The sequence below is a fragment of the Neovison vison genome, chromosome 7, assembly GCF_020171115.1.
Source record: "Neovison vison isolate M4711 chromosome 7, ASM_NN_V1, whole genome shotgun sequence".
Taxonomy (NCBI): domain Eukaryota; kingdom Metazoa; phylum Chordata; class Mammalia; order Carnivora; family Mustelidae; genus Neogale; species Neogale vison.
The window spans coordinates 108269414-108294260 of NC_058097.1; the positions used below are offsets into that span (position 1 = coordinate 108269414).

At 43.6% G+C, this 24847-nt stretch overlaps 1 protein-coding gene across 1 annotated transcript; it reads left to right on the plus strand.

The window, feature by feature from the left end:
* The first annotated feature begins 41 nt into the window (after positions 1-41).
* ATP5MG (ATP synthase membrane subunit g) lies at positions 42-7809 on the plus strand. Its single transcript, XM_044257953.1, has 3 exons — positions 42-224; positions 6197-6357; positions 7607-7809. Exons 1-3 carry the CDS (start codon positions 173-175, stop codon positions 7703-7705), a joined length of 312 nt encoding a protein of 103 aa, XP_044113888.1. The 5' UTR covers positions 42-172; the 3' UTR covers positions 7706-7809.
* The last annotated feature ends 17038 nt before the right edge of the window (positions 7810-24847 follow it).

Sequence of the window (24847 nt, forward strand, 5' to 3'; positions counted from 1 at the left end):
TAATGTGGCTAGCTATATTCCGGAGTGGTAACAGGACGCCTAAATACTTTGGACCGGCACGGAAAGAGGAGGCCTGACCTTGGAAGCGGAACGGGGTCCTGCGACGGGTCCTTCGGGTGGGGGGGTGACATTCAGCGGCGGTCCCGGACGACGGACCTTCCAACTTGGAACCATGGCCCAGTTTGTCCGTAACCTGGCTGAGAAGGCCCCGGCGCTGGTGAACGGTGAGCGCGGCGGCGGACTGCCGGGGCGGGCGGGTCTGAGGGGACGACGCGGGCGGTGGTGCCTCGAGCGCCCCGCGGAAGCTGGGGAGGGACGGCCGGTATGGGGGCTCGGGGGGAGAGCAGGGGCCAGGTTGCGACTCCTCTAGCCTTTCCGTCCGCCCGGCCTGCAGCTGGGGCTCTCAGTACACTCAAGAAGTTCGGAATTCTAACCGCCACAGTGAAGGAGGGGAGGGATGTGTGGGAAGGCTGGAGTCGTCCTCCACTGCCGCCATGACGCCCCCTTAGATGTCGAGGCGTGGGGGTATGGAGGGTAGGGCCCTGCGGCCGAATGAGGGAAAGGGAGGGCAGAGGCAGGTGAAAGTACCATAAATTTGGCCGCGCCAGGTTGTCTGGTTCTCAAATAGGGTATCTGGAAGTCTACATACATTTTTAGGGGTAGGCATGCTTTTTGAACGTCGACTTTGCTTTCTGTCCTGGCCAGATTATGAAATGCTTCTTTAATCTAATGGAAATTTTAGGTGGAATTGGACTTTGTGGACGAGTATCCCTGCTCCCACAAACATAGGAAGGGAGGTGTATGAACAGTAATCTTTATCATTCTAGAGTTAATATTCATGGAGCTTTTAAGTTTGAAAAAAACCAATGTCTTATTGGCTGTACTTGAGAACGACCCTGAATAGTCAACAGCCCTGAGAAGTAGCCTCTTCTGTCAGGAAATATCGCAGTTGTCTTCTGGGTAGGAAGCTCTTCCATTTTATTTCCAAAGTAAGATGAAATAAAATGAGGGGAGCGTCTTCTCTGGAGTGCTATATTCTAGTGAGCGGTTGAAGAACGTATCTCTAGATAGTTTTCACTCAAATTTGATTCTGAAATGGGAATGGAAAGAATTTTCTGACTATATGTGATATTTTTGGACCTATTTTACTGTGATCGATTTATCTTCTTCCTTTGCTCCCATCAGCAGCCAGTGGATTATTGAAGGCATTAGGGTGCCAAATACAATTATTGAGCCTCTCCTCCTACACAACCCCACAGTCAACTAATTTACACATTTCCCTAAAGAGCTTAAGTTTGCAGTGTTTCTAAGATCATCACAGTACTTGTTTTGATAGAGCTCTACACTTTTTTACATGAATAAAAAGAGAAGGATTGTGGCTTTATCCTTTAGACTTTTGTGGGTGATTCGAAGCAACATTTTTTTTAAAGTTTCGGGTGAATTTTTTTTTCCCCTGGGGCATGGCTTTCACATTTTTCAGGTGGTGGGATTGCAAACTAACTTAGTAATAAAATGCAAAAGAAGAGTAATACCAAAAGGAAATTTTACTAAGAAGCAAACTCTCCTGTATTATTGAATTAAAAGTAACATTCTTCCAGAAGTACTCAGAAAGAACTACTCAGCTGGGACCAGGCTGTTAAATGTGAAATATATTTTGCTTTGTAACATAATTCAGTGTATTAAATGTGAATGTTAAATGTCTAATAAAAATTGGGACCCCTGGCTAGCTCAGTCAGTGGAGCCTGCAACTCTTGATTTTGGGTTGCAGGCTCAAGCTCCACGTAGAGATTATTTAAAAATCAATTCTTTTGGGACGCCTGGGTGGCGCAGTTGGTTAGGCGACTGCCTCCCGCTCAGGGCGTGATCCTGGAGTCCCGGGATCGAGTCCCACATCAGGCTCCCAGCTCCATGGGGAGTCTGCTTCGCTCTCTGACCTTCTCCTCGCTCATTCTCTCTCTCACTGTCTCTCTCTCAAATAAATAAAATAAAATAAAATAAAAAATCAATTCTTTTGGGGCGCCAGGTGGCTCAGTAGGTTAAAGCCTCTGCCTTCAGCTCAGGTCATGATCTCAGGGTCCTGGGATGGAGCCCTGCATCAGGCTCTCTGCTCAGCAGGAAACCTGCTTCTCTTCCTCTCTCTGCCTGCCTCTCTGCCTACTTATGATCTCTCGCGCGCGCGCTCTCTCTGTGTCAAATAAATAAATAAAATCTTTAAACAACAAAAAAATCAATTCTTTTTAAAAAAAAAACCTACTAACCGGGTGCCTGGGTGGCTGTCAGTTAGGCATCTGCCTGCTCAGGGGAAGCCTGCTGCTCCCTCTCCCTCTGCCTGCTGCTCCCGAGCTTGTGCACTCTCTCCCCCATGCGCTCTCTGTATCAAATAAATAAATCTTTAAAAAAAAAAAAAATGGCGGGGAGGGGGGAGGTGCCTGGGTGGCTCAGTCGTTAAGCATCTGCCTTGGGCTCAGGTCATGATCCTGGGGTCCTGGGATGGAGTCCCATATCGAGCTCCCTGCTTGGCAGACAGCCTGCTCTCTCCGTCTACCCTTGCTTGTGTTCCCTCTCTGTCTCTCTCTCTCTCTCTCTGTGTCAAATACATACATACATACATAATCTTATCTTTAAAAAAAAAACTGACTATAGGAGCATCTGGGTGGCTCAGTCTGTAGAGCATGACTCTGTCTCTGGGTCGTGATTTCGAACCCTATGTTCGGCACAGAACTTACTTTTTAATATATAGAGAGAGTTTATGTTTAAAAAAAAGTTACTGGGTGCCTGGGTGGCTCAGTGGGTTAAGCCGCTGCCTTCGGCTCAGGTCATGATCTCAGGGTCCTGGGATCGAGTCCCGCGTCGGGCTCTCTGCTCTGCAGGGAGCCTGCTTCCTCCTCTCTCTCTCTCTCTCTTTCTCTCTGCCTGCCTCTCTGCCTACTTGTAATCTCTCACTGTCAAATAAATAAATAAATAAATAAAAATAAAAAAGATTTAAAAAAAATTACTGACTATATCTGCTAATTCTCCTGGGGACACAAAGAAACTAACAGAAATTAGTAACTTTATCATCAGACTTCCCCAAAGAAGTCATAAGAGTTTAATTCTTTTTTCATGGTTACTAAAATTGAGACGTCTAAAATTGAGACATTATTGAGATTTTACCAGTCTTCCCATTAATCTCTTCCTGTTCCAGGAGCCCATCCAGATTCCACATCGTATTGAGTTGTTAATCTCCCTAGATTCCTCTGACATGTAACATTTTAATGACAGTTTTTCTTACTTTCCACGACTTTGACAGTTTGTTTGTTTTTTGTTTTTTGGTTTTTTTTTAAGTATTTTTGTAGATACCTATCTAGGTGTCCTATAAAGTAGTTCTCCAATCTGGATTTGTCTGGTATTTTTCTCAAGATTAGTCAAGCTATGGATTTTGAGAAAGAATATTACAAAAGTGAAGCTCCACGTAGAGATTACTTAAAAATCAATTCTTTTGGGGTGCCACATGCTATAGTCACATATCAGGATGTACATGATACCTGTGTAACATCACTGATGAAATAGTTTTCATCATTTGGTTATGGTGGTGTTGCTAGGTTTCTCACTGTAAAGTTACTGTTTTTTCCCTTCCCATAATCTGTTTCCTAGAAGCAAGTAACTAAGTTTTCTCAGTGGTGTGTGCTGAGGGGGCAGGGAGCAGCTGCCAACAACAGGGATCCCATCTCCTGTAGGAAGGAGTATTTACATATAATTAAATGGAATTCTATGAGAAAGATTTGTTCTTCCCTGTGTGTTTAATCAGTCATGTATGGACTCATGTACATTTATTTCCTCCTTCTTACCTCCAATAGTATGTTATTTATTTTGTTCAAATTGTTGCAGCCTTGGCCATTGAGAACCCTTTCACGTTGGCATCTCTGTCCCATTGAGTACCCCCTTTCTTGTACTACAAAATCCTTCAAAGTCATGTTACATTCTCCCTGCCCAGCCTTAGAATCAACCATTTTTCCAAGGAGTCCTAGTTTCTTTTGTTGGACAACGTACTTTGAAACTAAGATCTAGGCAATGAATATCTTTCTTGCTACTAGACTGCTAGAATGTCATCACTTCTGGGGCCTCTTAAGGGTGTGTGTGTATGGTAACCCATGTGTATATATGCATATACATGATTGTTTCTGTATCTACCCATCTGTATATATATTGAACTACAGGTGAGGTCATATGAATGTCTCCAACTCTAATCCAGTACTATGGGATTTATTCTTGCTTCTTTTCTTGCCTATTTATAACTTTCCTACAGTGAGAAACCTGGCTCCCATCATCCACCATTCATTTACATCTGTTTTACTCATCCCTTGTACATACATAAAGCAGTTTGAAACTTTTTAACCTGTACTCCCTGAAAAACAAATTTACCAACTAAAGTATAGTGTTTGTGTACAAAGTACTGTTGTTGTTGTTTACTTTTTTTTTTTAAATATTTTATTTATTTATTTGACAGAGAGAGATCACAGGTAGACAGAGAGGCAGGCAGAGAGAGAGAGGGAAGCAGGCTTCCTGCTGAGCAGAGAGCCCGAAGTGGGACTCGATCCCGGGACCCTGAGATCATGACCTGAGCCAAAGGCAGCGGCTTAACCCACTGAGCCATCCCGGCGCCCCAAAGTACTGTTTGTTTGTTTTTTTAAAGGATGAAATATCTGTGTTGAAGATAACTGTAAAGACAATTACACAAGATTTTGTACTCTGTGATAGACGCCCCCCCTTTTATGTGTATGATAGCCCCATCCTCCAGGCACTGTCAGTTCTATGTAGAACTTGTGTCTCCTTAAAGATTTACCCATGGCCGTGAGCACAAAGGATGATGCAGATACTGATTCTAAGAGTAGTGAATACCCAAATCCAGGAAGCTAATAATAGAAGTACCAAGAACCTTGGATAATCCATCTTTACCGTGTTTTGGGGTTTGTTTTAATTTTTTGTTTTTGTTTAAGATTTATTTTAGAGAGCGAGTACATGCACAAGCATGAGGGCAGGGCAGAGGGAGAAGCAGACTCCCCGCTGAGTAGGGAGCCCAGTGCGGGATTCCAGAGCCCTGGAATCATAATCTGAACTGAAGAAAGACACTTCACTGCAGGAGCTACCCAGGCACCACGTCCCCATCTTTGAATAATAGACAGTTTAGGGATGTTCATGCAAGTATGCTGTTTCTATCACATTGTCTTGTTGTAACTTTTTTTTATAAAATTACTTTCTCGGGATGCCTTGGTGACTCAGTCCGTTAGGCATCTGCCTTCGGCTTAGGTCATGATCCCAGGTTCCTGGGATCGAGGCCCGCATTAGACTTCTTGCTTATCAGGGAACCTGCTTCTCTGTCTCCCTCTGTTGCTCCCCCTGCTTGCGCTCTCTTACTGTCAAATAAATAAATAAAATATTTTTTAAAAAAAATTTTTAAGTGCCTTTCTCTTGCTGAAATCACTACCATAATCTTACATCTACTTGGGTTATTAAGAATTTTTTTTTTCTCTGAAATAGTAACTACCTTGAGGAATTTCACCAGAGTAATAGATTTGAGTTTGGCTGCTCTGAACAATACATGTAGGTTTTATTTTTATTATTTGTACTGTTTTGAAGGAGGAGCAGCTGGGCTTTTGTTAAGGAAAGATTTAATTCACATATTGATGAGGATACCAGAAATGGGCACTAATTGGTATAATTCCATCTGGATTCGTAGCCAACACTTTGACAAGTTTTAATCTTATTCTTGAGGATGCTGTTCTGGGTAGCTCGTTCCCTCCCCTTCCACACTTTTTCCCTCCAAATTTTCTGCTTGCTCTACCAAGAAAATACGGCTACATTGCTCTGTTTTCTTGCTTCTGAATCCAACTTCTCATAACTTTACAGTTAACCAGATTTGCCATTCGTAAATGAAGTAACCGTACTGGCTGGCCACTAGTGAAGTCCTGGCATAATTGAATGTGCTTACAGCTTCCTGCCTGATTGAACTTCCCTGTGACACAGGTGTTCTGCATCTTTAAAAGCCTCTTGTTACCAGGGAGCAGCTTTGACTTTTTCACACCGGGTGCACATTTGGTACAAGCAGTGAATGAATGTGATGCATGAATAAATATTTGTGTCCGGCCCACACATCTGCTTCTTTCGGTCTCTTGTGAGTTCATCCTGGTTTTTTGTTTTGTTTTGTTTTGTTTTCCAGCTGCTGTGACTTACTCAAAGCCTCGATTGGCTACATTTTGGCACTATGCCAAAGTTGAGCTGGTTCCTCCAACCCCTGCTGAGATCCCTACAGCTATTCAGAGCTTGAAAAAAATAGTCAAGAGTGCCCAAACTGGTAGCTTCAAACAGCTCACAGTTAAGGTAACTATGGCCTAAATGAAAACGTATGTGCGTAACTGAAAATGTCTTCCCTTGGGATTTTTCTGATTGTTTTGATTAATATATGTATTTTCTAGTGAGACTAAAACCTACATAATGAAAGATAATCTCTTTCTTGACTGCTGAGAAGGATACTTACCTTTCTAATGTTGTCATCTGGGTTGAAATAATTCAGCTATTATATGTCTTTGTTTCCTGTTAGTCTTATAACAAAGAAAGGATCATTTTTTCTGGGCAACTCTTTTCCCTCTCCTATTTTGGTTAGTATACTAAAATAGGATGGCTTACTTTGCTGATTTTGTACTTTTTTTAATCCAAAGGCCTGGAAATACTCCCGGTTTAGCCAAAAGGTCTCTTGGACTATCAGGCAACTAACACTTACATGAAGATAAAAATATCAAAACCTAGCAAGTGTATCATGTAATATGAAGGGTTACTGAATAGCATTAAGATAAAATCTAAAGACTATTAAAAACTGGAACTTGGATTTTATGTTTGCTTGTTTGAGCCAAACAACTAAATTATTTCTGGCTTTAGAATCTACATCCTGGAAAATACAGTTGTTTTTCAGACCTCCAGTATTTCTGGTCTAGTTTGAAGGAGAAAATTAAAATTCACATCCAGGTGCTAAAAGGAAAGGCCCGTTTTGTTTAGAGGAGTACTTCAACTGGAGTTTCAAGATCCTTAGTTGCACTTGCACACAGCGTGCTTTTTCAGGGCAGTAAAACATTGATCTGTGAAACTGAGTCATTACTGAATACTTGGAAAGAGTTAAACCAAATAATAAATGAAGAAAGGGGAAGACAGAGCTCTTCATCTGTCAACGAATTCTCTTTGGCCAGACAGAAATGTCTCTTCAGAGACTTCCCTTACTATGGCCATCCTTTCATATGAATGCCCTGTCTAAATGTGTCAGCTATTTCCAGGATGTGGGTTGTTCTAGGGCTCATAAAGTGTCTCATAAACTAATAATGAAAGGGTTAAGTCAGTTCAGGTCTTTAAAGAATGCTTTGAAAGAATTTATAAGCTCTGGACTACTTACCTTACATAATTGAACGTTCAAGTGTCTCAGCAGTTGAACAAAGTTAACATCAGTAAACCTTGACTTTGGCTAAAACTGCTCTCTAAATGAATAGCATCCTTACATTCTCTGTTACTTGATCCTGGGGAAGAGTACTTTTAAATACATAAGAAAAACAATGTACATTAAAATTTGTACTGCTTTTTTCAGGAAGCTCTGCTGAATGGTTTGGTGGCCACCGAGGTGTGGATGTGGTTTTATGTCGGCGAGATCATAGGCAAGCGTGGCCTCATTGGCTATAATGTTTGAAGACCAATCTTTAACATCTGTTTATATGTGGCTTATTATTTGAGGGTTCTTGGACCATGTGTGATCAGACTGGTACTTGAATAAAAGAAGATAATGTGTCAAAATCAGTGTTTTCTCTGTCACACACTACATGGAAGGATTATAGTTTCTCTTGATAATAAGATGGATTGTCTTGCTTTAATACATTAATACAGCTCTAAGGGCATGTCTTTGCTTAGCCTAAAATCGGGAAGGATATATGTGAATATACCAACCTGGCAAATACATTTATGAGGATAACATTCTAACCTGAAGGTTTGAAATACATGATAAATTTATTTTATTTCCAGAATAGTCAGGGAAAAGGTCTTGGGAAAACTAGGACTTGCTACAGTAAGAAAAATAATAATACCACGTGCCATAGTGATATAGTTAAATCATGTCCATAATATAAAGAATAAAATTTGGATGGTTTCTCTTTGCTACAGAAATTTTTTTTTTAATATTTTATTTATTTATTTGACAGACACAGCAAGAGAGGGAACACAAGCAGGGGTAGTGGGAGAGGGAGAAATAGGCTTCCTGCAGAACAGGGACCCCGATGCGGGGCTCCATCCCAGGACCCTGGGATTTTGACCTGAGCTGAAGGCAAACGCTTAATGACTGAACCACCCAGGCACCCCAGAGATAGACCTTTTGATAACACCTGCATTTATAAATGTTAGAGTACTTCGTTGTAGTCTAAGTAAGTATCTTTATACCATCTTTAACACCAGGACAGAGCTACTAAGAGCCACCACCTCCTTTTTAAATCTAATTTTGATGTGTGTTAAATTATTAATCTGTTCAGTTCATGATTTTTAGAACCTATCTTACAAAAATAAAATACCCTATGGATATTTAAATAGTTAAAAATTTCATATTCTCTATTGTTCTAAATAGTACATTATGTCCTGAAATAAATACAGATGCTTGCTGTCTGTCTTCTTGAGCTGTTATTATTGAGGATGTAGGAGAGACTTAATCATTCATTGGTTTTTCAGGGGATTTTACCATCTTTGAATGGTTTATTGGTACATTTCTTTTTTTCTTTTTTTCTTTTTTTTTAAAGATTTTATATATTTATTTGAGAGAGAGACAGTGAGAGAGAGCATGAGCAAGGAGAAGGTCAGAGAGAGAAGCAGACTCCCCATGGAGCTGGGAGCCTGATGCGGGACTTGATCCCGGGACTTCGGGATCCTGACCTGAGCCGAAGGCAGTCGTCCAACCAACTGAGCCACCCAGGCATCCCTATTGGTACATTTCTAAATCCATCGTAACTCCTGCAGCCAGGGCAAGACATGCATTACCAGCTGACGACCAAAAGCTAACTGCATACTGGAAAAGCATTATGGCTCACAGTACAGTATTAATCCTTTAACAGTACTGAACATTCATCCAGTCAGTCCCAAATTTATCCACTTAGAAAACCACTGCTTTAGCTTAATCAAGGGAAGTTTTCCTAAGTGATCAGCAGGAAAGTCTCCACAGTGGCTGCTGCTTTTCTGAAATGAAGTCACGCCTAACTTACTGCTTCTTGAAGTAATCACAGGTGGTCAAAACTGAAACTACCTCTTCAAAAGACATTTGGTAACTTAAAATGTGCATAGCAAAAGACTGAAAATTACTACTACAGTCCTAGTAATCTTCAGGGGTTTCTCAGTTTCATAACAGAATTAAATTTAAAGGTATGAGATCAGCTAGCACTAATAACCTATAAGGCCTAGTTGATTCATGACATGTAATTTTTTTGGTAACCATCTGGTCACCCCCAAAAAGTCCTCAAACATTTACTACTCACTCCACTGCAGCTTCCTCCTCTGCCATCAGCACATCTCCAGTGTGTGGTGGTTAATAGTGCATGTACAGTATTTTCTTAAGTTAAAATAGCGGGCTCCTCAAAGTGGCAACTTCACCTCACTAGCCAGTTAACCTTTTGCCCTCCTGAACCCCAAAAGTCTTTTCTCTCCTAGTGAAGAGCCATTGAGGCTGGCTTTCACTGAATTTGTGGGTGCTGAGTCATGAGCAGACAACTTCAGCATCCCTCAGATACTCGTGTAACTCCTAAATCCAGGCACTGTGCTAGGGAGTAGAGACAGACGTCATGGATAAGACTGAATGTTACCTGTTTCAGTGTTCGGTGAGACAGGTAATTAAGCGTGCAGTTACAATGTGAAAAGTGCTATAAAGAGGGAAGTGAAAGGCATGCTGGAAAGAGTCTGACCCAGACTTGTGAAGGGGGTTCAAAGAAGGCTGTCCGAGGAACCAATATCAAAAGTGAATCAGAAGAGTAAGAGCCAAGAATGGAACCTGGTACATTGGGCAGGTAGAACAGCCTATGTAAAGGCTATTAAGTCAGTGGTGCCTCATTTGCTCGGCCGTTACCCCTCTGCCTTACGGCTCAGGTCATGATCCCAGGGTCCTGCGTTTGAGCCCTGCATGGGACTCCCTGCTCAGCAGGGAGCCTGCTTCTCTCTCTGCCTCTACGGCTCCCCCTGCTTGTGCACTTTTGCTCTCTATCGAATAAAATCTTTTAAAAAAAAAAACTGTCAAGTCAGAAGAAATTAGACACATTGGAAGTTGTGAAAGAACATACATCTGGCTGAATCTCCAGGTAGAAGTAGTGATGTAAGGTCGGAGAATGGGGACCAGATCATGAAGTGCCTTTTATGCCATACCAGGCATTGGGCTATCTTAAGGCCAGTGCATGGAAAACCATAGAAAGAGTTTGACAAGGCACAATTTCTGCCCTCCGTTTGTCTGGTCTAACAGCAGCGGGCAATTTCAATTCCAGGTAACAGAAGCCAGGACAGAAACCTGCACAGGGTGCATCTGAGAACACAGGTGCCCCCCCCCCACCTTTGCTCACTATGTAGAAGCCCAGACATTGTTAGCACAAGGTGACAACAAAGAGGGGAGAGGACAGCTGCTCAAGTTAAGCCTATTACTCATGTATGTCAGCAACTATGGTCTAAAGGTAGGATTTCTGAGGAAACAACTATGTAAAAAAGTTTCTCCACATTAATGTCAATAAATACCAGAGCCTTCAGGTCATGATCCCAGAGTTCTGGGATTGAGCCTGTCACAGGGCTCCCTGCTCAGTGGGGAACCTGCTTCTCCCTTTCCCTCTGCCCATCCCCCTGCTTGAGCTTGCTTTCTCTCTCAAATAAAATCTTCTAAAAATAAATATTAGACCCTTTTTTATGAGGGATCACATTGAATGTGAAACTGTCCACACTGCACACTTAATTCTTTGTTCTATGCACCTCACGCTTTCCTTGGATAACAGTTTCTCCTTTCTTTTCCACTCCTTTATTACATTCCTAAGTGTCTTCTGCTCTCATTTCTAAGGACAGTTCAATGCAATTTACTTTCATCATGTTTGTATAGCATTTCACATCTTCAAACCATGTGCACTGACTTATTTCATCCTTGACTTTCCCCTGAGTAATGTGGCATCAATGACATGCCCATTTGACAGGAAATTCAACAGAAACATTAAATGACTTGGCTAGGACCCCATGAGTAGTAAGTGGCACCCCAAACTGGGCCCAGGTAATGACCCCATGTTGTCATCTATGCCCTGACCACCTTGGAAACCTCCCTGTGTGGCATTTCCACAATTCCATTCTGTATTACTGTTCTGTCTGTTCTCAGGCTTATCTGCCCTACTACCAAGCTACTTAAGCTTTATTGTCCCATCAGATATCATCCCACCTAATCTCAAGTAAAGTGATATCCAGCTTTGTGAGACTTAGTATTTTCTAAGTAGTATAGTTTTAACTTCTACCAGAAATGAACTCGTCCAATTGTGATCACTCAAGGTAACTACAGCAGCATTTCCACCAGAGTCCCTTAGCAGGAACTCACCGACCTGTGAACCTACCACAACAAAACATTGCCATGAAGCCTGTAGCTTTGTTTTTGTGGGGTTTTTTTAAGATTTTGTTTATTTATTTGAGAAAGAGACAATGAGAGATCATGAACGAGGAGAAGGTCAGAGGGAGAAGCAGACTCCCTGTGGAGCTGGGAGCCGGATGCGGGACTTGATCTGTGAACTCCGGGATCATGGCCTGATCCGAAGGCAGTCGTCCAACCAGCTGAGCCAGCCAGGCGTCCCTGTAGCTTTGTTTTAATCTCATGCTGCTACCAGCTTCTGCTTCAGCCCCCCAGTTTCCAATCAGTCCCCATAAAAGCCAGCTTTTAATCACATGATTGCTCGACTATCCCTAACGGTTGCAGCTCATCAGCCATCAAATAATTATTTCATTTTTTTTAAGGTTTTTTTTTTTAAAGATCTTATTTATTTGAGAGAGAGCACGCACATTAGCAGGGAGTAGGGTACGGCAGAGGTAGAAAATCTTCAAGCAGACTCCCTACTGAAAGCAGGGTCCCACTCCCTGTCAGGGCTCTATCTCACGACCCCCCAAACCATGACCTGAGCCAAAACCAAGAGTTGGACGCTTTTACCAACTGAGCCACCCAGGCACCCCAACCATTCTTTCTTTAAGATTTTATTCATTCGTTTGGTAGAGCACGCACACAAGCAGGGGGAGCAGGAGGCAGAGGCAGAGGGAGAAGCAGGCTCCCCACTGAGCAGGGAACCTGATGTGGGACTTGATCCCAGGACTCTGGGATCATGACCTGAGCTGAAGACGGACACTGAACTGACTGAGCCACCCAGGCACCCCATTCTTTATTTCTTGACAGTTTTTCTCTCCCTGCTCACTGTCATTCTACAGAACTACTTACATCTTAATAATTGGCAGTTTCAACATACACATCGATCAGTAGCTTTCAAAGTGTGGTCCCTGGACCATAGCAGCAGCAACATCACTAGGAAACTTAGAAATGAACATTCTCAGGCTCAGCAGCACCTGGGTGGTTCAGTCGTTAAGCATCTGCCTTCAGCTCAGGTCAGGATCCCAGGGTCCTGGGATCGAGCCCCACTTTGGGCTCCATGCTCAACGGGAAGCCTGCTTTCCCTCTTCCACTCCCTCTGCTTGTGTTCCTGCTCTCGCTTGCTCTGTCTCTGTCAAATAAATAAATAAAATCTTTAAAAAAAAAAAATTCTCAGACTCAGACCTAGAAACTCTGGGGGTAGGATATCTGTGTTTTTATTGGCTCTTCGTGTAATTCTGACACAGGCTAAAGTTTGAAAACCACTGACACAAATGATCCAACAAACTAGCCTCTTGATTCCTGTTAAAGTCCATTGATTAGATCTTTCCCCTTCCTTGGGCACTCATTCCCAAGTCATTACCAGTCTTTTCAACCACTCCATAGTTTGAATTTCATGCATCCCTCTCTCTGCCTATGTCTTGCCAGCCCATTTCCCCTCATACATTAATTTGGAATCACTGTGACCACTGATAAATGGGTGCTACCATCTCCCTCACCATCCTGATGTCCTTCTTTCCTTCCTCACCTACCAGCTTCTGCTGGTCAGTCACGATCACCCCCGTGAATATACCCCCAACATCCTTGCCTCTCACTCCCTTTGTTGTGCTCATTTGCCAAACCACATCCTCGGCTAAGTCTACGTGCTCTGCCCTTGCACTGGTGTAGCGGGAGAGAACAACGAAGTTTGGCTAGTCTCACTGTAAGAATAGAAATTCCTTTACAGAACCTTAAGAAAGCATTTAATACTACCTGACAAGCATACTTTATTTCTTCAACCCATGATTATTGCTGTCCACAGATGACCTTTCCTCCTATTTTACTAAGAAAATTGAAGAAATTGGAGAACTTTCATTGCCTTCATCTACTCTCTACTATCTGCACTCATGTGTATGCTCCCTCTTGCCTATACTGGGTTGTTCATGCTCCTTTTTATTTTAAGATTTTATTTTCAAATAATCTGTATACCCCATGTGGGGCTAAAACTCACAACTCCAAGATCACAACCCACATGCTCCATGGACTGAGCCAACCAGTCACCCCCTCTTTCTCTTTTTTAAAGCCATTCCTTCCACTTTGTGTCTTTGTGATTTCTCCCTTTTCCTACATAATTAATTTTCTTCCGTACTCTGTTGTTCCTATGAGTGTGTACACATGCTATTACCTAGCCCATCTTTTACTAAACCAGCTCCCTTTTGCAGTAAAACACCTCAAAAGTTACCAATACTCGGGGCACCAGGGTGGTGGTCAGTTAAGCATCCAACTCTTGGTTTTGGCTCAGGTTGCCATCTCAGGGTTGTGAGACCAAGCCCCAAGTCGGACCCCACGTCAGACTCAATGGCAGAATCTGTCTGGGGTTCTCTCCCTCCCCCCTCTGGCCCTCTCCTCTCTTCTCTCTCAAATAAGTAAATAAAATCTTAAAAAATAATAATAATAGGGGCACCTGGGTGGCTCAGTGGGTTGGGCCTCTGCCTTCAGCTCAGGTCATGATCTGGGGTCCTAGGATCGAGCCCCACATAGGGCTCTCTGCTCGACAGGGAGCCTGCTTCCCCCTCTCTCTCTCTGCCTGCCTCTCTGCCTACTCGTGATCTCTGTCAAATAAATAAATAAATTTTTTTTAAAAAATAGAAATAAAATAAAATTTTTTAAAAAGTTACCAGTATGAGCCTGGGGGGGCTCAGTTGTTAAGCATCTGCCTTCGGCTTAGGTTGTGATCTGGGGATCCTGGGGATCCTGGGATGGAGCCCCGCCTCAGGCTCCTTGCTCAGCAGGAAGCCTTCTTCACCCTCTTCTCCCTCTCCCTCCCCCACTCCCCCTGCTTGTATTCATTCTCTCCCCGTCTCTGTCTCTGTCAAATAAATAAAATCCTTTAAAAAAAGATTAAAAGTTACAAATATTCACTTACTGTCCCCAACTCCTGTTCTCTCTTGAACAAACTCCAGTCAGGTGCTCATTCCTACCACTTTACTGGAACCACTCTCCTTACACAAGAAATGCAAGAGTCCATTCTCAATCCTCATTTTACGGGAACTTTTCCGCAGTGTTTGACGCCTCTGAACATCTCTTCCCATTTACTACGACACACTTGACTTCCCCAGCTTTCCTGCGGCCTTCCTTCTGCCTTCCTTTTCTTCACTTCTCAGATTCCTCTTCCAGTTCCTCCTTCCTCCGGCTTCAGTATCTTTGGAATATCAGAGATAAGGCTCAGTCCTTCTCTCTCTGTACTCATTCCATGGATGATCTCATTCCGTGTGGTTTTAAATAACATCTACGCACCGATGACTCTCAAATTTATCTCTAGGTCCCACCTCTCCCTGGAACTCTAAACATAGATGCAACTGCCCCTTTGGTATCTCCACAACCTTCACTTCTTTTTTTTTTTCTTTAATATTTAATTTATTTATATGAGAGAGAGAGATCATGAGGGTGGGGGAGAGGGGAGAGGGAGAAGCAGACTCCCCAGTGAGCAGGGAAGCCAGATGAGGGTTTCCAACCTGAGCCGAAGGCAGAGGCTTCATAGACTAAACCACCCAGGTACGCCTCCTGCACTCCCTTAATCGACATCTCAGATTTAACATGTCCAAAATCCAACTCTTGATTTTCTTCCCCACCAGAAACCCATTCCACAGTTTTCTCCCTCTCCGCTGTTGGCAACTCGATCCTTCCAGTTGCTCAAGCTAAACATAGAGTCATCCTCGACTACTAGTCTCATATCTAAATCAATCCATCAAGAAGTCCTGCGGGTTCCACCTTCAAAATGTATCCGGAATCTGAACCTTTTTTTTTTTTAACCAACTCCCTTGCTAACACCAAGGCACTACCATCTCTCACCGGGATTGCTGGAATGATCTCTTGACTGGCCTCCTGCTTCCAAGCTTGCCTGTCTAAGGTCTATAGTCTATTCTTCAGGCCGTTCAGAGCGATCCCATCAAAATGTAAGTCAGACCACGTCAGTCCTCTGCTCAGAACCCTTCAGTGGCTCTCACCTCACTCAAATTCCAAAGCTAGAATCTTTACAGTAGACTACAAGGCCCAACAAGATCTGGCTTTCTATTTCGTATCTGACCTCCTCACCTTCCCTCACTCTTGCCCTCCCTTTCTTCTCCTGGATTTCCTTCCTCTTCTTCAACCGTGCCACCCACCTCAGCCCTTGCTGGCCCCTAGGATTGAACTGCTCCTCCCGGACTCATGCCCAGGGCGGTCCCTCCCTTCATTCCGGGTTTTTCACTTGGGTTTCCCCAACCACCCTAATTATCATTCCAAGAAACCTCTCTCCAAATACTTATTTTTTCACACACACACACACCGCCCACCCCACCCATCCCAATTTCCCAAAATCAACTTCTAACATTTTGTGTGATTTACTGATTTATGATGTTTTTTGTTTAATTGTTTTACCTTACTAAAATAAATGCAAGGCCCCCAAAGGCAGAAATTTTTAAAATCTGTTTTTTGGGATGACTGGGTGGCTCAGTCAGTTAAACATCTGCCTTCAGCTCGGGTCATGATCCCAGGGTCCTTGGATCGAGCCCTGCTAGATCCAGCCCTGCCTATGTCTCCTTTCTCAGCGGGAAGCCTGCTTCTCCCTCTGCCTGCCGCTCCTGCTCCGGCTCCCCTGGCATGGGCAGGGACATGTGCTCTCGCTCTCTCTCTCTCTCTCCCTGACAAATAAATGAATAAAATAAAATGAAAAAAAATAGATGTTTTGTTCACTGATACATTCCAAGCTCCAAGCACATAGAAGCCACTCAGTACAGATGTGATGAATAAACCACCCGTTAGTGATTCCATGCCTTTCCAAACTGCTCTTCCCTCTGCCTTTACCCTGGCTCTGTGGACCCAGCACAGCCCTGTTCCACCTGGAGAAGTCTCCGGATTTTCCCAGGCTGCTTCCTTTGGCCCTCCCGTTGGGCCTCTGCTAACACCTGTCATTGTACTCTAATGATACATTTACATTTGTTTCTTTCCCTTACTAAACTGTAAGCTTTTTAAGGAAGGTACAAGATCTACCTCACCTTGGTAACCCTAGCCTATCACATCATCTCTCTGGCTTGCATAGAGTAGGTTTTCAAACAATGAAACAGCAAACTGTCCTTACCGTGTTTGGTACGGTGTTGACACGCAGCAGAGTTTGGTGGCAGTTTGCCACAAAGGGAGATGCAGGCCTGGGGGACTTGTTTCCTGGAGGCCTGCAGGCTGGGCTGCTGGAGAGGGAGAGCTGATGCCCGCTGAGTCACTCCCGCAGCTCAGCCTCTCACTCTGAAGCAGAGATGGGGATCCCTGATTAACAGCCCTTTCCTGTACAAGGTGAGAGTGCAGAGTTGCCTTCGCATAAGGCCTGGGAGAGAAGAATGAGCCCATGGGCAGCAGATCTTTTATAGAAGACCTCTCTTGAAATCTGAAAATCCCAGAAATTCCTAAGGAACTGACCATCTTAACTCCTGTCTTTGCCAAGCCTGCATTTCAGGATTTATATCCTTAGCAGAACTGAAAGAAGCACAGCATATGCAGCTTATAACCCCACATTGTTACTCCGTGGACTTACACATGCAAACTCTGGATGGGTTTTTATAAGAATTACATGTTGGATCCTTACGCAAAGTAGGGAAGGTGATCTTTAGAAGCTCTGAGTTTTAACGCATTCCAGTATTGTCAGATCCAGAAGCAATTAAAACACTGTTGTGCGGTTTTGAATTATAGCCTGCTTGTTAAAATACCTATTGTTTTCCCTAAGGACAGCCTGCATTTTTACCTTGATGTCACCACACTCCGGGTCTCAGGGGGGTAGGGAACTTAATAGAACAAGTGAATAAATATAGTTCTGAGATAACAGTGAGTTCTAAGGTGATGATAGGAAATTAGTTCCCAATTTTAGTGACCTTCAGGTGGAGGAAAGGAATGAAAGCCACGTAAGCCCAGGATTGGTTAAACAAACAAACGATATCAGCCAAATACTTGTTAAGTCAGAAGTGGTGTTTCGATCATCCCTGCTTGAACTTGGACCCTATGAGGGTTTTGTCTGCCTTGACTATGCTAGTAGAAAGACTTTATTACGTGATGCCCGTGTTACTACGACATGGAGGAAACTATTACCCACTTCACCCAAGGCTCCAGATCTCACCCCCATGGCACTGGGGCTAATATACCGCAGCCAAATGGCCCTTGATCTGGGACCCTTGACTTCGTTTGCTCTACCATCTCCATCTGACTCTCCATCCCAGAAGAAATCCGCCGATGAAGACTCAATAAAGCCTCGCACACTTATCGGTGCAAAAAACACAAATGGGAGACAAAACCCATCTCTCATCTCTCTTAAGACAGTATCTGTCACTACACGTTTTCTTTATTTGTCCCTCTCTGTGACAGCCAAGACCTCTTGCAGGTTAACAGAAGTCACCCGGTCTAGAAGATTTGAAATGAAATGTTATTCTCCTCACTTTCCGCCTGCAAAAATGAGATGAAGTAGAAGCCTTTGCCAGAGGTGAGTGAGTCAGGGGCAGAGGATTGGAATGTAAGACTTGATTCCTGGTTTCCTAACTCTAACCACATCCTCCCTATGCTGGGGTTGCTTTTTGCACTGTGAGGGGCAGGGGTGGGCAAGGTGATGATTTGATTTGATGCTTTTATTTAGAAAATTACTGAAATCTGACCTCTAACCCATGTGTAAGACATGCCAGTTAAACTCTAGCAGGAATCTAGGATGATTCCTAACGTATAATTTGCATCGGAGCCTCGGACATGATTTTTCCTGGGTCTTAAGCAATAGGATTGGCTAGGGGTGAATAAGGCTCAAAATAGAGAAGAGTGGGGCGCCTGAGTGGCTCAGTCATTAAGCTTCTGTCTTCAGCTCACATCCTGATTCCAGAGTCCTGGGATCAAGCCCCGAGCCCCGCATCGGGCTCCCTGCTCAGCAGGAATCCTGCTTCTCCCTCCCTCACTCCCCCTGCTTGTGTTCTCTCTCTCTCTCTGTCAAATAAATAAAATCTTGGGGCACCTGGGTGGCTCAGTGGGTTGGGGCCTCTGCCTTCCACTCAGGTTATGATCTCAGGGTCCTGGGATGGAGCCCCACATCCGGCTCTCTGCTCGGCGGGGAGCCTGCTTCCTCCTCTCTCTCTCTCTCTCTCTCTGCCTGCCTCTCCGCCTACTTGTAGTCTCTGTCTGTCAAATAAACAAATAAAATCTTAAAAAAATAAATAAGATAAAATCTTTAAAAAAAAAATAGAGATGAGGATAAGGTGAAAGAGGAGAGGCTAAAACCTAATCCTAAACATCTTAAGAGTTAAATGAACCAGTGATCATAATTAATCACCCATTCTCTACCCATAATGTTTCAAAGGACGTTCTCAGTTTTTGAACTTGATATAAGCTCAGATGAGTTCACATATGAGAGACATTAATAAATGTAGTTTTTAGGGGCACCTGGATGGCTCAGTCGGTTGAGCATCTGAACCTTGATTTCGGCTCGGGTGATGGGATCGAGCAGGTAGGGCCCCACACTCAGAGAAGAGCCGGCTTAAGATTCCCTCTCTCTCTCTGCCCCTCCCCTCGCTCATGGTGTGCAAACAAGGTGCAGTGTGTGTGTGTGTGTGTGTGTGTGTGTGTGTGTCTCAAGATTTTATTTATTTGAGAGAAAGCAAGTGAGAGAGAGAGAGTACAAACTAGGGGAAGAGGGGCAGAGGGAGAGGGAGAAGCAGACTTGCCAGGGAGCAGGGAACCCAACACAGGGCTGGATCCCAGGACCCTGAGATCATGACCCCAGCAGAAGGCAGAGACACCCAGGCACCCCATAAATAAAATCTTTAAGAAAAATAAATGTAGCTTTTAATTCAGGCTTGCATTGTGCTTCAGAGATCATAAGATCTTTGCCTGGTACAATGATGGTCGTATTCTCCTGGGTTTTGGGGGTTTTGGTTTTTTACTTTAGTTATCTACCAAAAGTGTCTAGGAATAAACAACTGAACACAATGAGTGCATTGTAATATAGATTCAAGAATATGTCAAAGCAACCTTACCCAGCTGGCCCTGAGAAAGATAACCATTGGGAAATCTTCCAGGCCAGTCATGATTGCTGAAGAGAAAATAACCAAAATGTTCATTACTCAAAGGGCTTCTTCAACTGACAATAAGTTCTAGTCTTTCAATACTAACACCTTCACTTGTGGAAATTCATCTTAGAATGAGGAGCTATAGCATCTAGTTCCTCTGAGAATATTCTTCAATCAACAAGTTGTCCACCTAGCTAAGGGACAGCTTCCTGGAATTAGGACTGCAGAACCTAGGTTATAATTAACTCAGACTTCCTCCCCCTTTTGTACCTTGGCCATGACCTTAATCCTCACCTAGATTTTCCATCCCGACTATGGATAAAATTTTGTTCTAATTTATATCAACTGAACTCTGGTCCTGTTAGCCTAAGTTGGCATTGGTGCCTGAAAGGAATCCTAAACCAATTTTAGACCATTTAGTTAGACTTTAAGCATGACTCAAAAAAGCTAGACATCTTAGTTAGAGGATAATATTATCCTTTTTCTCTCTTTTGTAAAAGAGAAAGGAAGGAAGGGAGGGAGGAAGGAAGGAAAAAAGGAAGGGAATAAGGAAGGAAGGAAGGAATGGAAGAAAAAGAAATCACTTGGTAATGTTATGTCTAGCGAATTTTTTCAGAGTAATTTGGAGGCAAGTAATGTCTCCAGTTCTAGGAACTGCAACATTGACAATACATAGAAAGAATGAAAAGGGCTGATCAAATGGGAGAGGCTTTGGAATTGAGCAGGTTTCACCTGCATGGATTTAAAGTCATACTTAAGTAATGATCATCACTAGGTTTATTGCTACATATCTAAAGAGCTCAAGACCCAAAGAGCTCTTTGTAAGAGATGAGCTTTACGGAATAGAATCATGTGTTTTGCAGGTGTGAAAGGTGAGATTCAAAGAAGCTGTTACAAAACTTCACACACATGCAAGTCTTCCAGAAAAGAGCTATGCCTTTCCTACTGCGTTAAGGGGAAATTAGAAACTGTCCAAGATGGACTCCTTCGATCTCTTACCCTTCACCTCAAACTGATCTGCTTCTAACTATCCCTTTCCTTCTTTTCTCTTGTCCTAGAGAGAGACATTTAGGACTTTCTTTCCAAAACTATCTTTCTATATTTGCTCTTGATTCTCTTCCTTTCTACTCTTCAGCCATCTCTTCCTATCCATTCTCCATTTTTTATGTGTTCATTTACTGGCTCAATGAACATTTCTTATACTCTTGTTATAGGACATACTAAGTTTTTGGGACACTGAAGTGAAAGACAACTTTCCTACCTTCACAGGACTCATGGTCTAGTGGAAGAGGTAGCAGAATACATTATCACAAACCACACAATGACCATACAGTATGTTAATACCCACGACAGATGTCTGCATATTATGCTACAGAGGTATACACAGGAGAGGTGGAAGAAGGTTGGGGTGGAGGGCATAATATATGAAGTGGGTCAGGAGTTAGCCAACAGGACAAGTGGGAAGGAAGGACATTTTAAACAGAGGGAATGACATGCACCAAAGCACAACCATACAAGAAAATTCAAGTTCAGTGAGGCAAGGACATAAGGAATCCCGAGGTGTGTTTGGAGGTAAGAGGCAAGGGAAGAGTGGGACCAGATAATAAAGGATCTTAAGATGATAAGGAACTTTTAGGGGTGCCTGGGTGGCTCATCATTAAGCGCCTACCTTCAGCTCAGGTCATGATCCCAGAGTCCTGGGTTCACCCTTGCATCCGGCTCCCTGCTTAGCAGAAAGCCTGCTTCTCCCTCTCCCATTCCCTTTGCTTGTGTTCCCTCTCTTGCTGTGTCTCTCTCTGTCAAATAAATAAAATCTTAAAAAAAAAAAAAGATGAGGAGGAATTTTAAAAGTATTTTAAGTATTTATTAAAGTATGGTCTAATTTGCATTTTCAGAAGGTCAGTCTTTGTAGCAGAGGATGATTAGCCTGGGAACCATTGCAGGAATCCTGAAGAAAAGTGAGCAACTACAGGAGCATGGTGGTGCCATTAGGAGAAGTGATACAGAGAGAAGCAAACTTCACTGTAAAGAGGAATTCAGTTTAAGGACATACAAGTGCAGGTCACCTAGGTGGCTCAGTCGGTTGAATGTTTGCCGTAGGCTTGGGTTATGATCACGGCGACCTGGGATCGAGCCCCACGTTGGGCTCTCCACTCAGCGGGGAGTCTGCTTCTCCCTCCGCCTGCTACTCCCCCGTTTGTGCTCTCTCTCTGTGTCAAATAAATAAATAAAATCTTTAAAATAAATAAATGAATGAAATATTAAAAAGAAAATAGGGCTGGGCGCCTGGGTGGCTCAGTGGTTTAAAGCCTCTGCCTTCAGCTCAGGTCGTGATCTCAGAGTCCTGGGATCGAGGCCTGCATCGGGCTTTCTGCTCAGTGGGGAGCCTGCTTCCCCCCCTCTATCTGCCTCTCTGCCTACTTGTGATTTCTGTCTGTCAAATAAATAAATAAAATCTAAAAAAAAAAGAAAGAAAGAAAAGAGGGCTAAGAACATAACTCTAAGAAACACCAATGTTGGGCGCCTGGGTGGCTCAGTGGGTTAAGCCGCTGCCTTCGGCTCAGGTCATGATCTCAGGGTCCTGGGATCGAGTCCCGCATCGGGCTCTCTGCTCAGCGGGGAGCCTGCTTCCTCCTCTCTCTCTCCTCCTGCCTCTCTGCCTACTTGTGATCTCTCTCTGTCAAATAAATAAATAAAATCTTTAAAAAAAAAAAGAAAAAAAAAGAAACACCAATGTTGAGGGATGGATATGTGACAAGAAGCCAGTGCAGGGGTTTGAGATAGAAAGTTGAGAGAGGTAAAAGGAAAAGCGGGAAGGAAAGTGTGGGGTCACAGACACCAAGGCAGGAGAACTTCCAGAAGTTCAACAATGCTACCAAAATACCAGGAACAACAGAATGAAAAAGTCACCATTAGTTTTAGCAACCTGGAAGTCATTGGGGTTTTTGCTGTCACCAGTATCAATGGGAGTGGGAGGCAGATGACTCTGGTTTGAAGTATGCAGGGAAGATGGTAAGGAACTGGGGTGGGGGGGCTGTGAATGTAAATATTCTTCTCAGAATCTTGGCTGCATCGTCATTAGGTAATATTTCGCCTTTATTTTCTGACCTAGGCAGCCCTTGGAAGCCATCACTCTATAATGGATATATGTGTATATCCTATTCACTTACTCATTTACTTATCCATTCATCCTCACCTCTCCTTCTCTCAAGCCCTACACTTCATATATCAGCACATTTTCACTCAATCTTCATAATATATCCTGAATCTATTTCTCATCACCTCCACACTACCAACCAAGGCCAAGGCCCCAACATCTTGTCACACGGACCAGTGCAATAACCTTCCAACAGATTTCCCTGCTTTTACCCTTTGCCTCCTTCTTGTCTATTCTTTTTTTTTCTAAAAGATTTTATTTTTGAGTAATCTCTACACCCAACATGGGGTTTGAACTCAAAAACCCAACAAGAGTTGCATGCCCAACTGACTGAGCCAGCCAGGTGCCCCTTCCTCTTGTCTATTCTTATACCAGCAGCCAGAGACACCCTTCCAAATACAAAGTCATATTTTGTCAGTCTTCCATTTAGAAGCCTCCAGTGATTTGTCGTCTCGTTTCAAGTCCCTGTATGATCTGAGACACCCTCGCCCCAATTCTTTGCCCACCTATTTTCCAACCACTATTCCCCTCAGCCTCCTTTACACCAGCCACACGGGCCCCCTTGTGCCCTGAACACACTCTGCCACAGGCCTTCTGCATTTGTCGGCTTGTACTCAAAACACTCTTCCCTCAGGTATCATCAGTCCTTCAGCACTCTCTTCAAACATCCAAAGGTCTTCCCTGGCCGTCCTTTATAGACCATCATACCTCTCCCAGCTCTCTCTTCTCTCCGTTGTGCTCAACAGCACTTGTCACCATCTGACCTATTATAGTCATATATGTATTGTCTGCTTCCCTTCACTAGACTGTAAACACCTGCAAAGTACGCCTTCCAAGAGCACCTCCTCTGGAGAAGCAGAGATAAAGATAACCAAGAAAGCCATCCCTGCCCTTGAGGAACCCACACTTCAGTGAGTCATCCAACCTAACAAGTAATTAGAATGGAAATGCTCAGAGTTGGATGCGAGAGTCTGAGGCCCTGGGGAACAGTGCGGTTTGGAGCACTCTTCAGGCTGGGTAGTAGTTAAAACCATGAGCTCACCCGAAGAGAATGTAAGAAATGAAAAGCACTCAGGAGACACCGGTATTTAAGGGGTGAAGTTCAGAGGAAGGAGGCCAAGAAGGCATAATAATGATCAAAGACATGAAGAAGAGCTGGAAGAATGAGCCACTGACGTCAGCGCTCCTAGAGCCTTTACAGAATACTGCTAATGATCAAGCCAGGACCATTCCTCACCACTCACAACACATCAGCTACTGCTCTAAGTATGTTTCATATGTTCACACATAAACCCCAAGGAGTGAGGTGCTGGTATGACCCTATCTTACAGAGAAAAAGTTCACCACCCAAGTGCACCCACACGAAGAAATAAAGATCGGAATCCAAGCAGTCTTCAACCCTATGTTATTATCCACTGTACTTTACGAGGCTGGCTCTCTCTATTTTCCCCCTATTTTATCAAGTACCTACTAAGGGTCAGATATTCTAGGTTCCGGATGTAGAGCTGTAAGGCAGTCCCTCTCTTCATGGAGCTCACATCCTTGTGGGGGAGTCAGCCACTGAACAAGTCAGCTGATGCAAGACAGACAGGGCAGACAGTAAGTGCTTGGGGGTCTGGCTGGCTCCGTCGGTGGAACACGGGACTCTTGATCTCAGGGTCATGAGTTCAAACCCCACATTGGGTGTGGCGGGTACTTTAAAAAAATAAAATAACAGATAATAAGTGGCTCAAAGACAAATGAAGTAGGGTAAAGTTTTGTGAATGATAGGTGGTTGCCTCTGGGAGGAGGGGGCATGGAAGTAGAGATCTGAAGGAAGTGAGAGAGGGAGCCAAGAGGATATCTGGGGGAAGAACATTCCAGGCAGAGGGCACGGCAAGTGCAGAAGCCTTAAGGTGTGAGTGTGCCCGGTGTGTTCCAGGAACTGCAAGGAGGTCAGTGCAAGGGGAACACTATGAACGAGAGAGAGAGAAAGAGAGGCAGGTGACAAGGTCAGAAAGATATAGGAAGGTTTCCAGAACA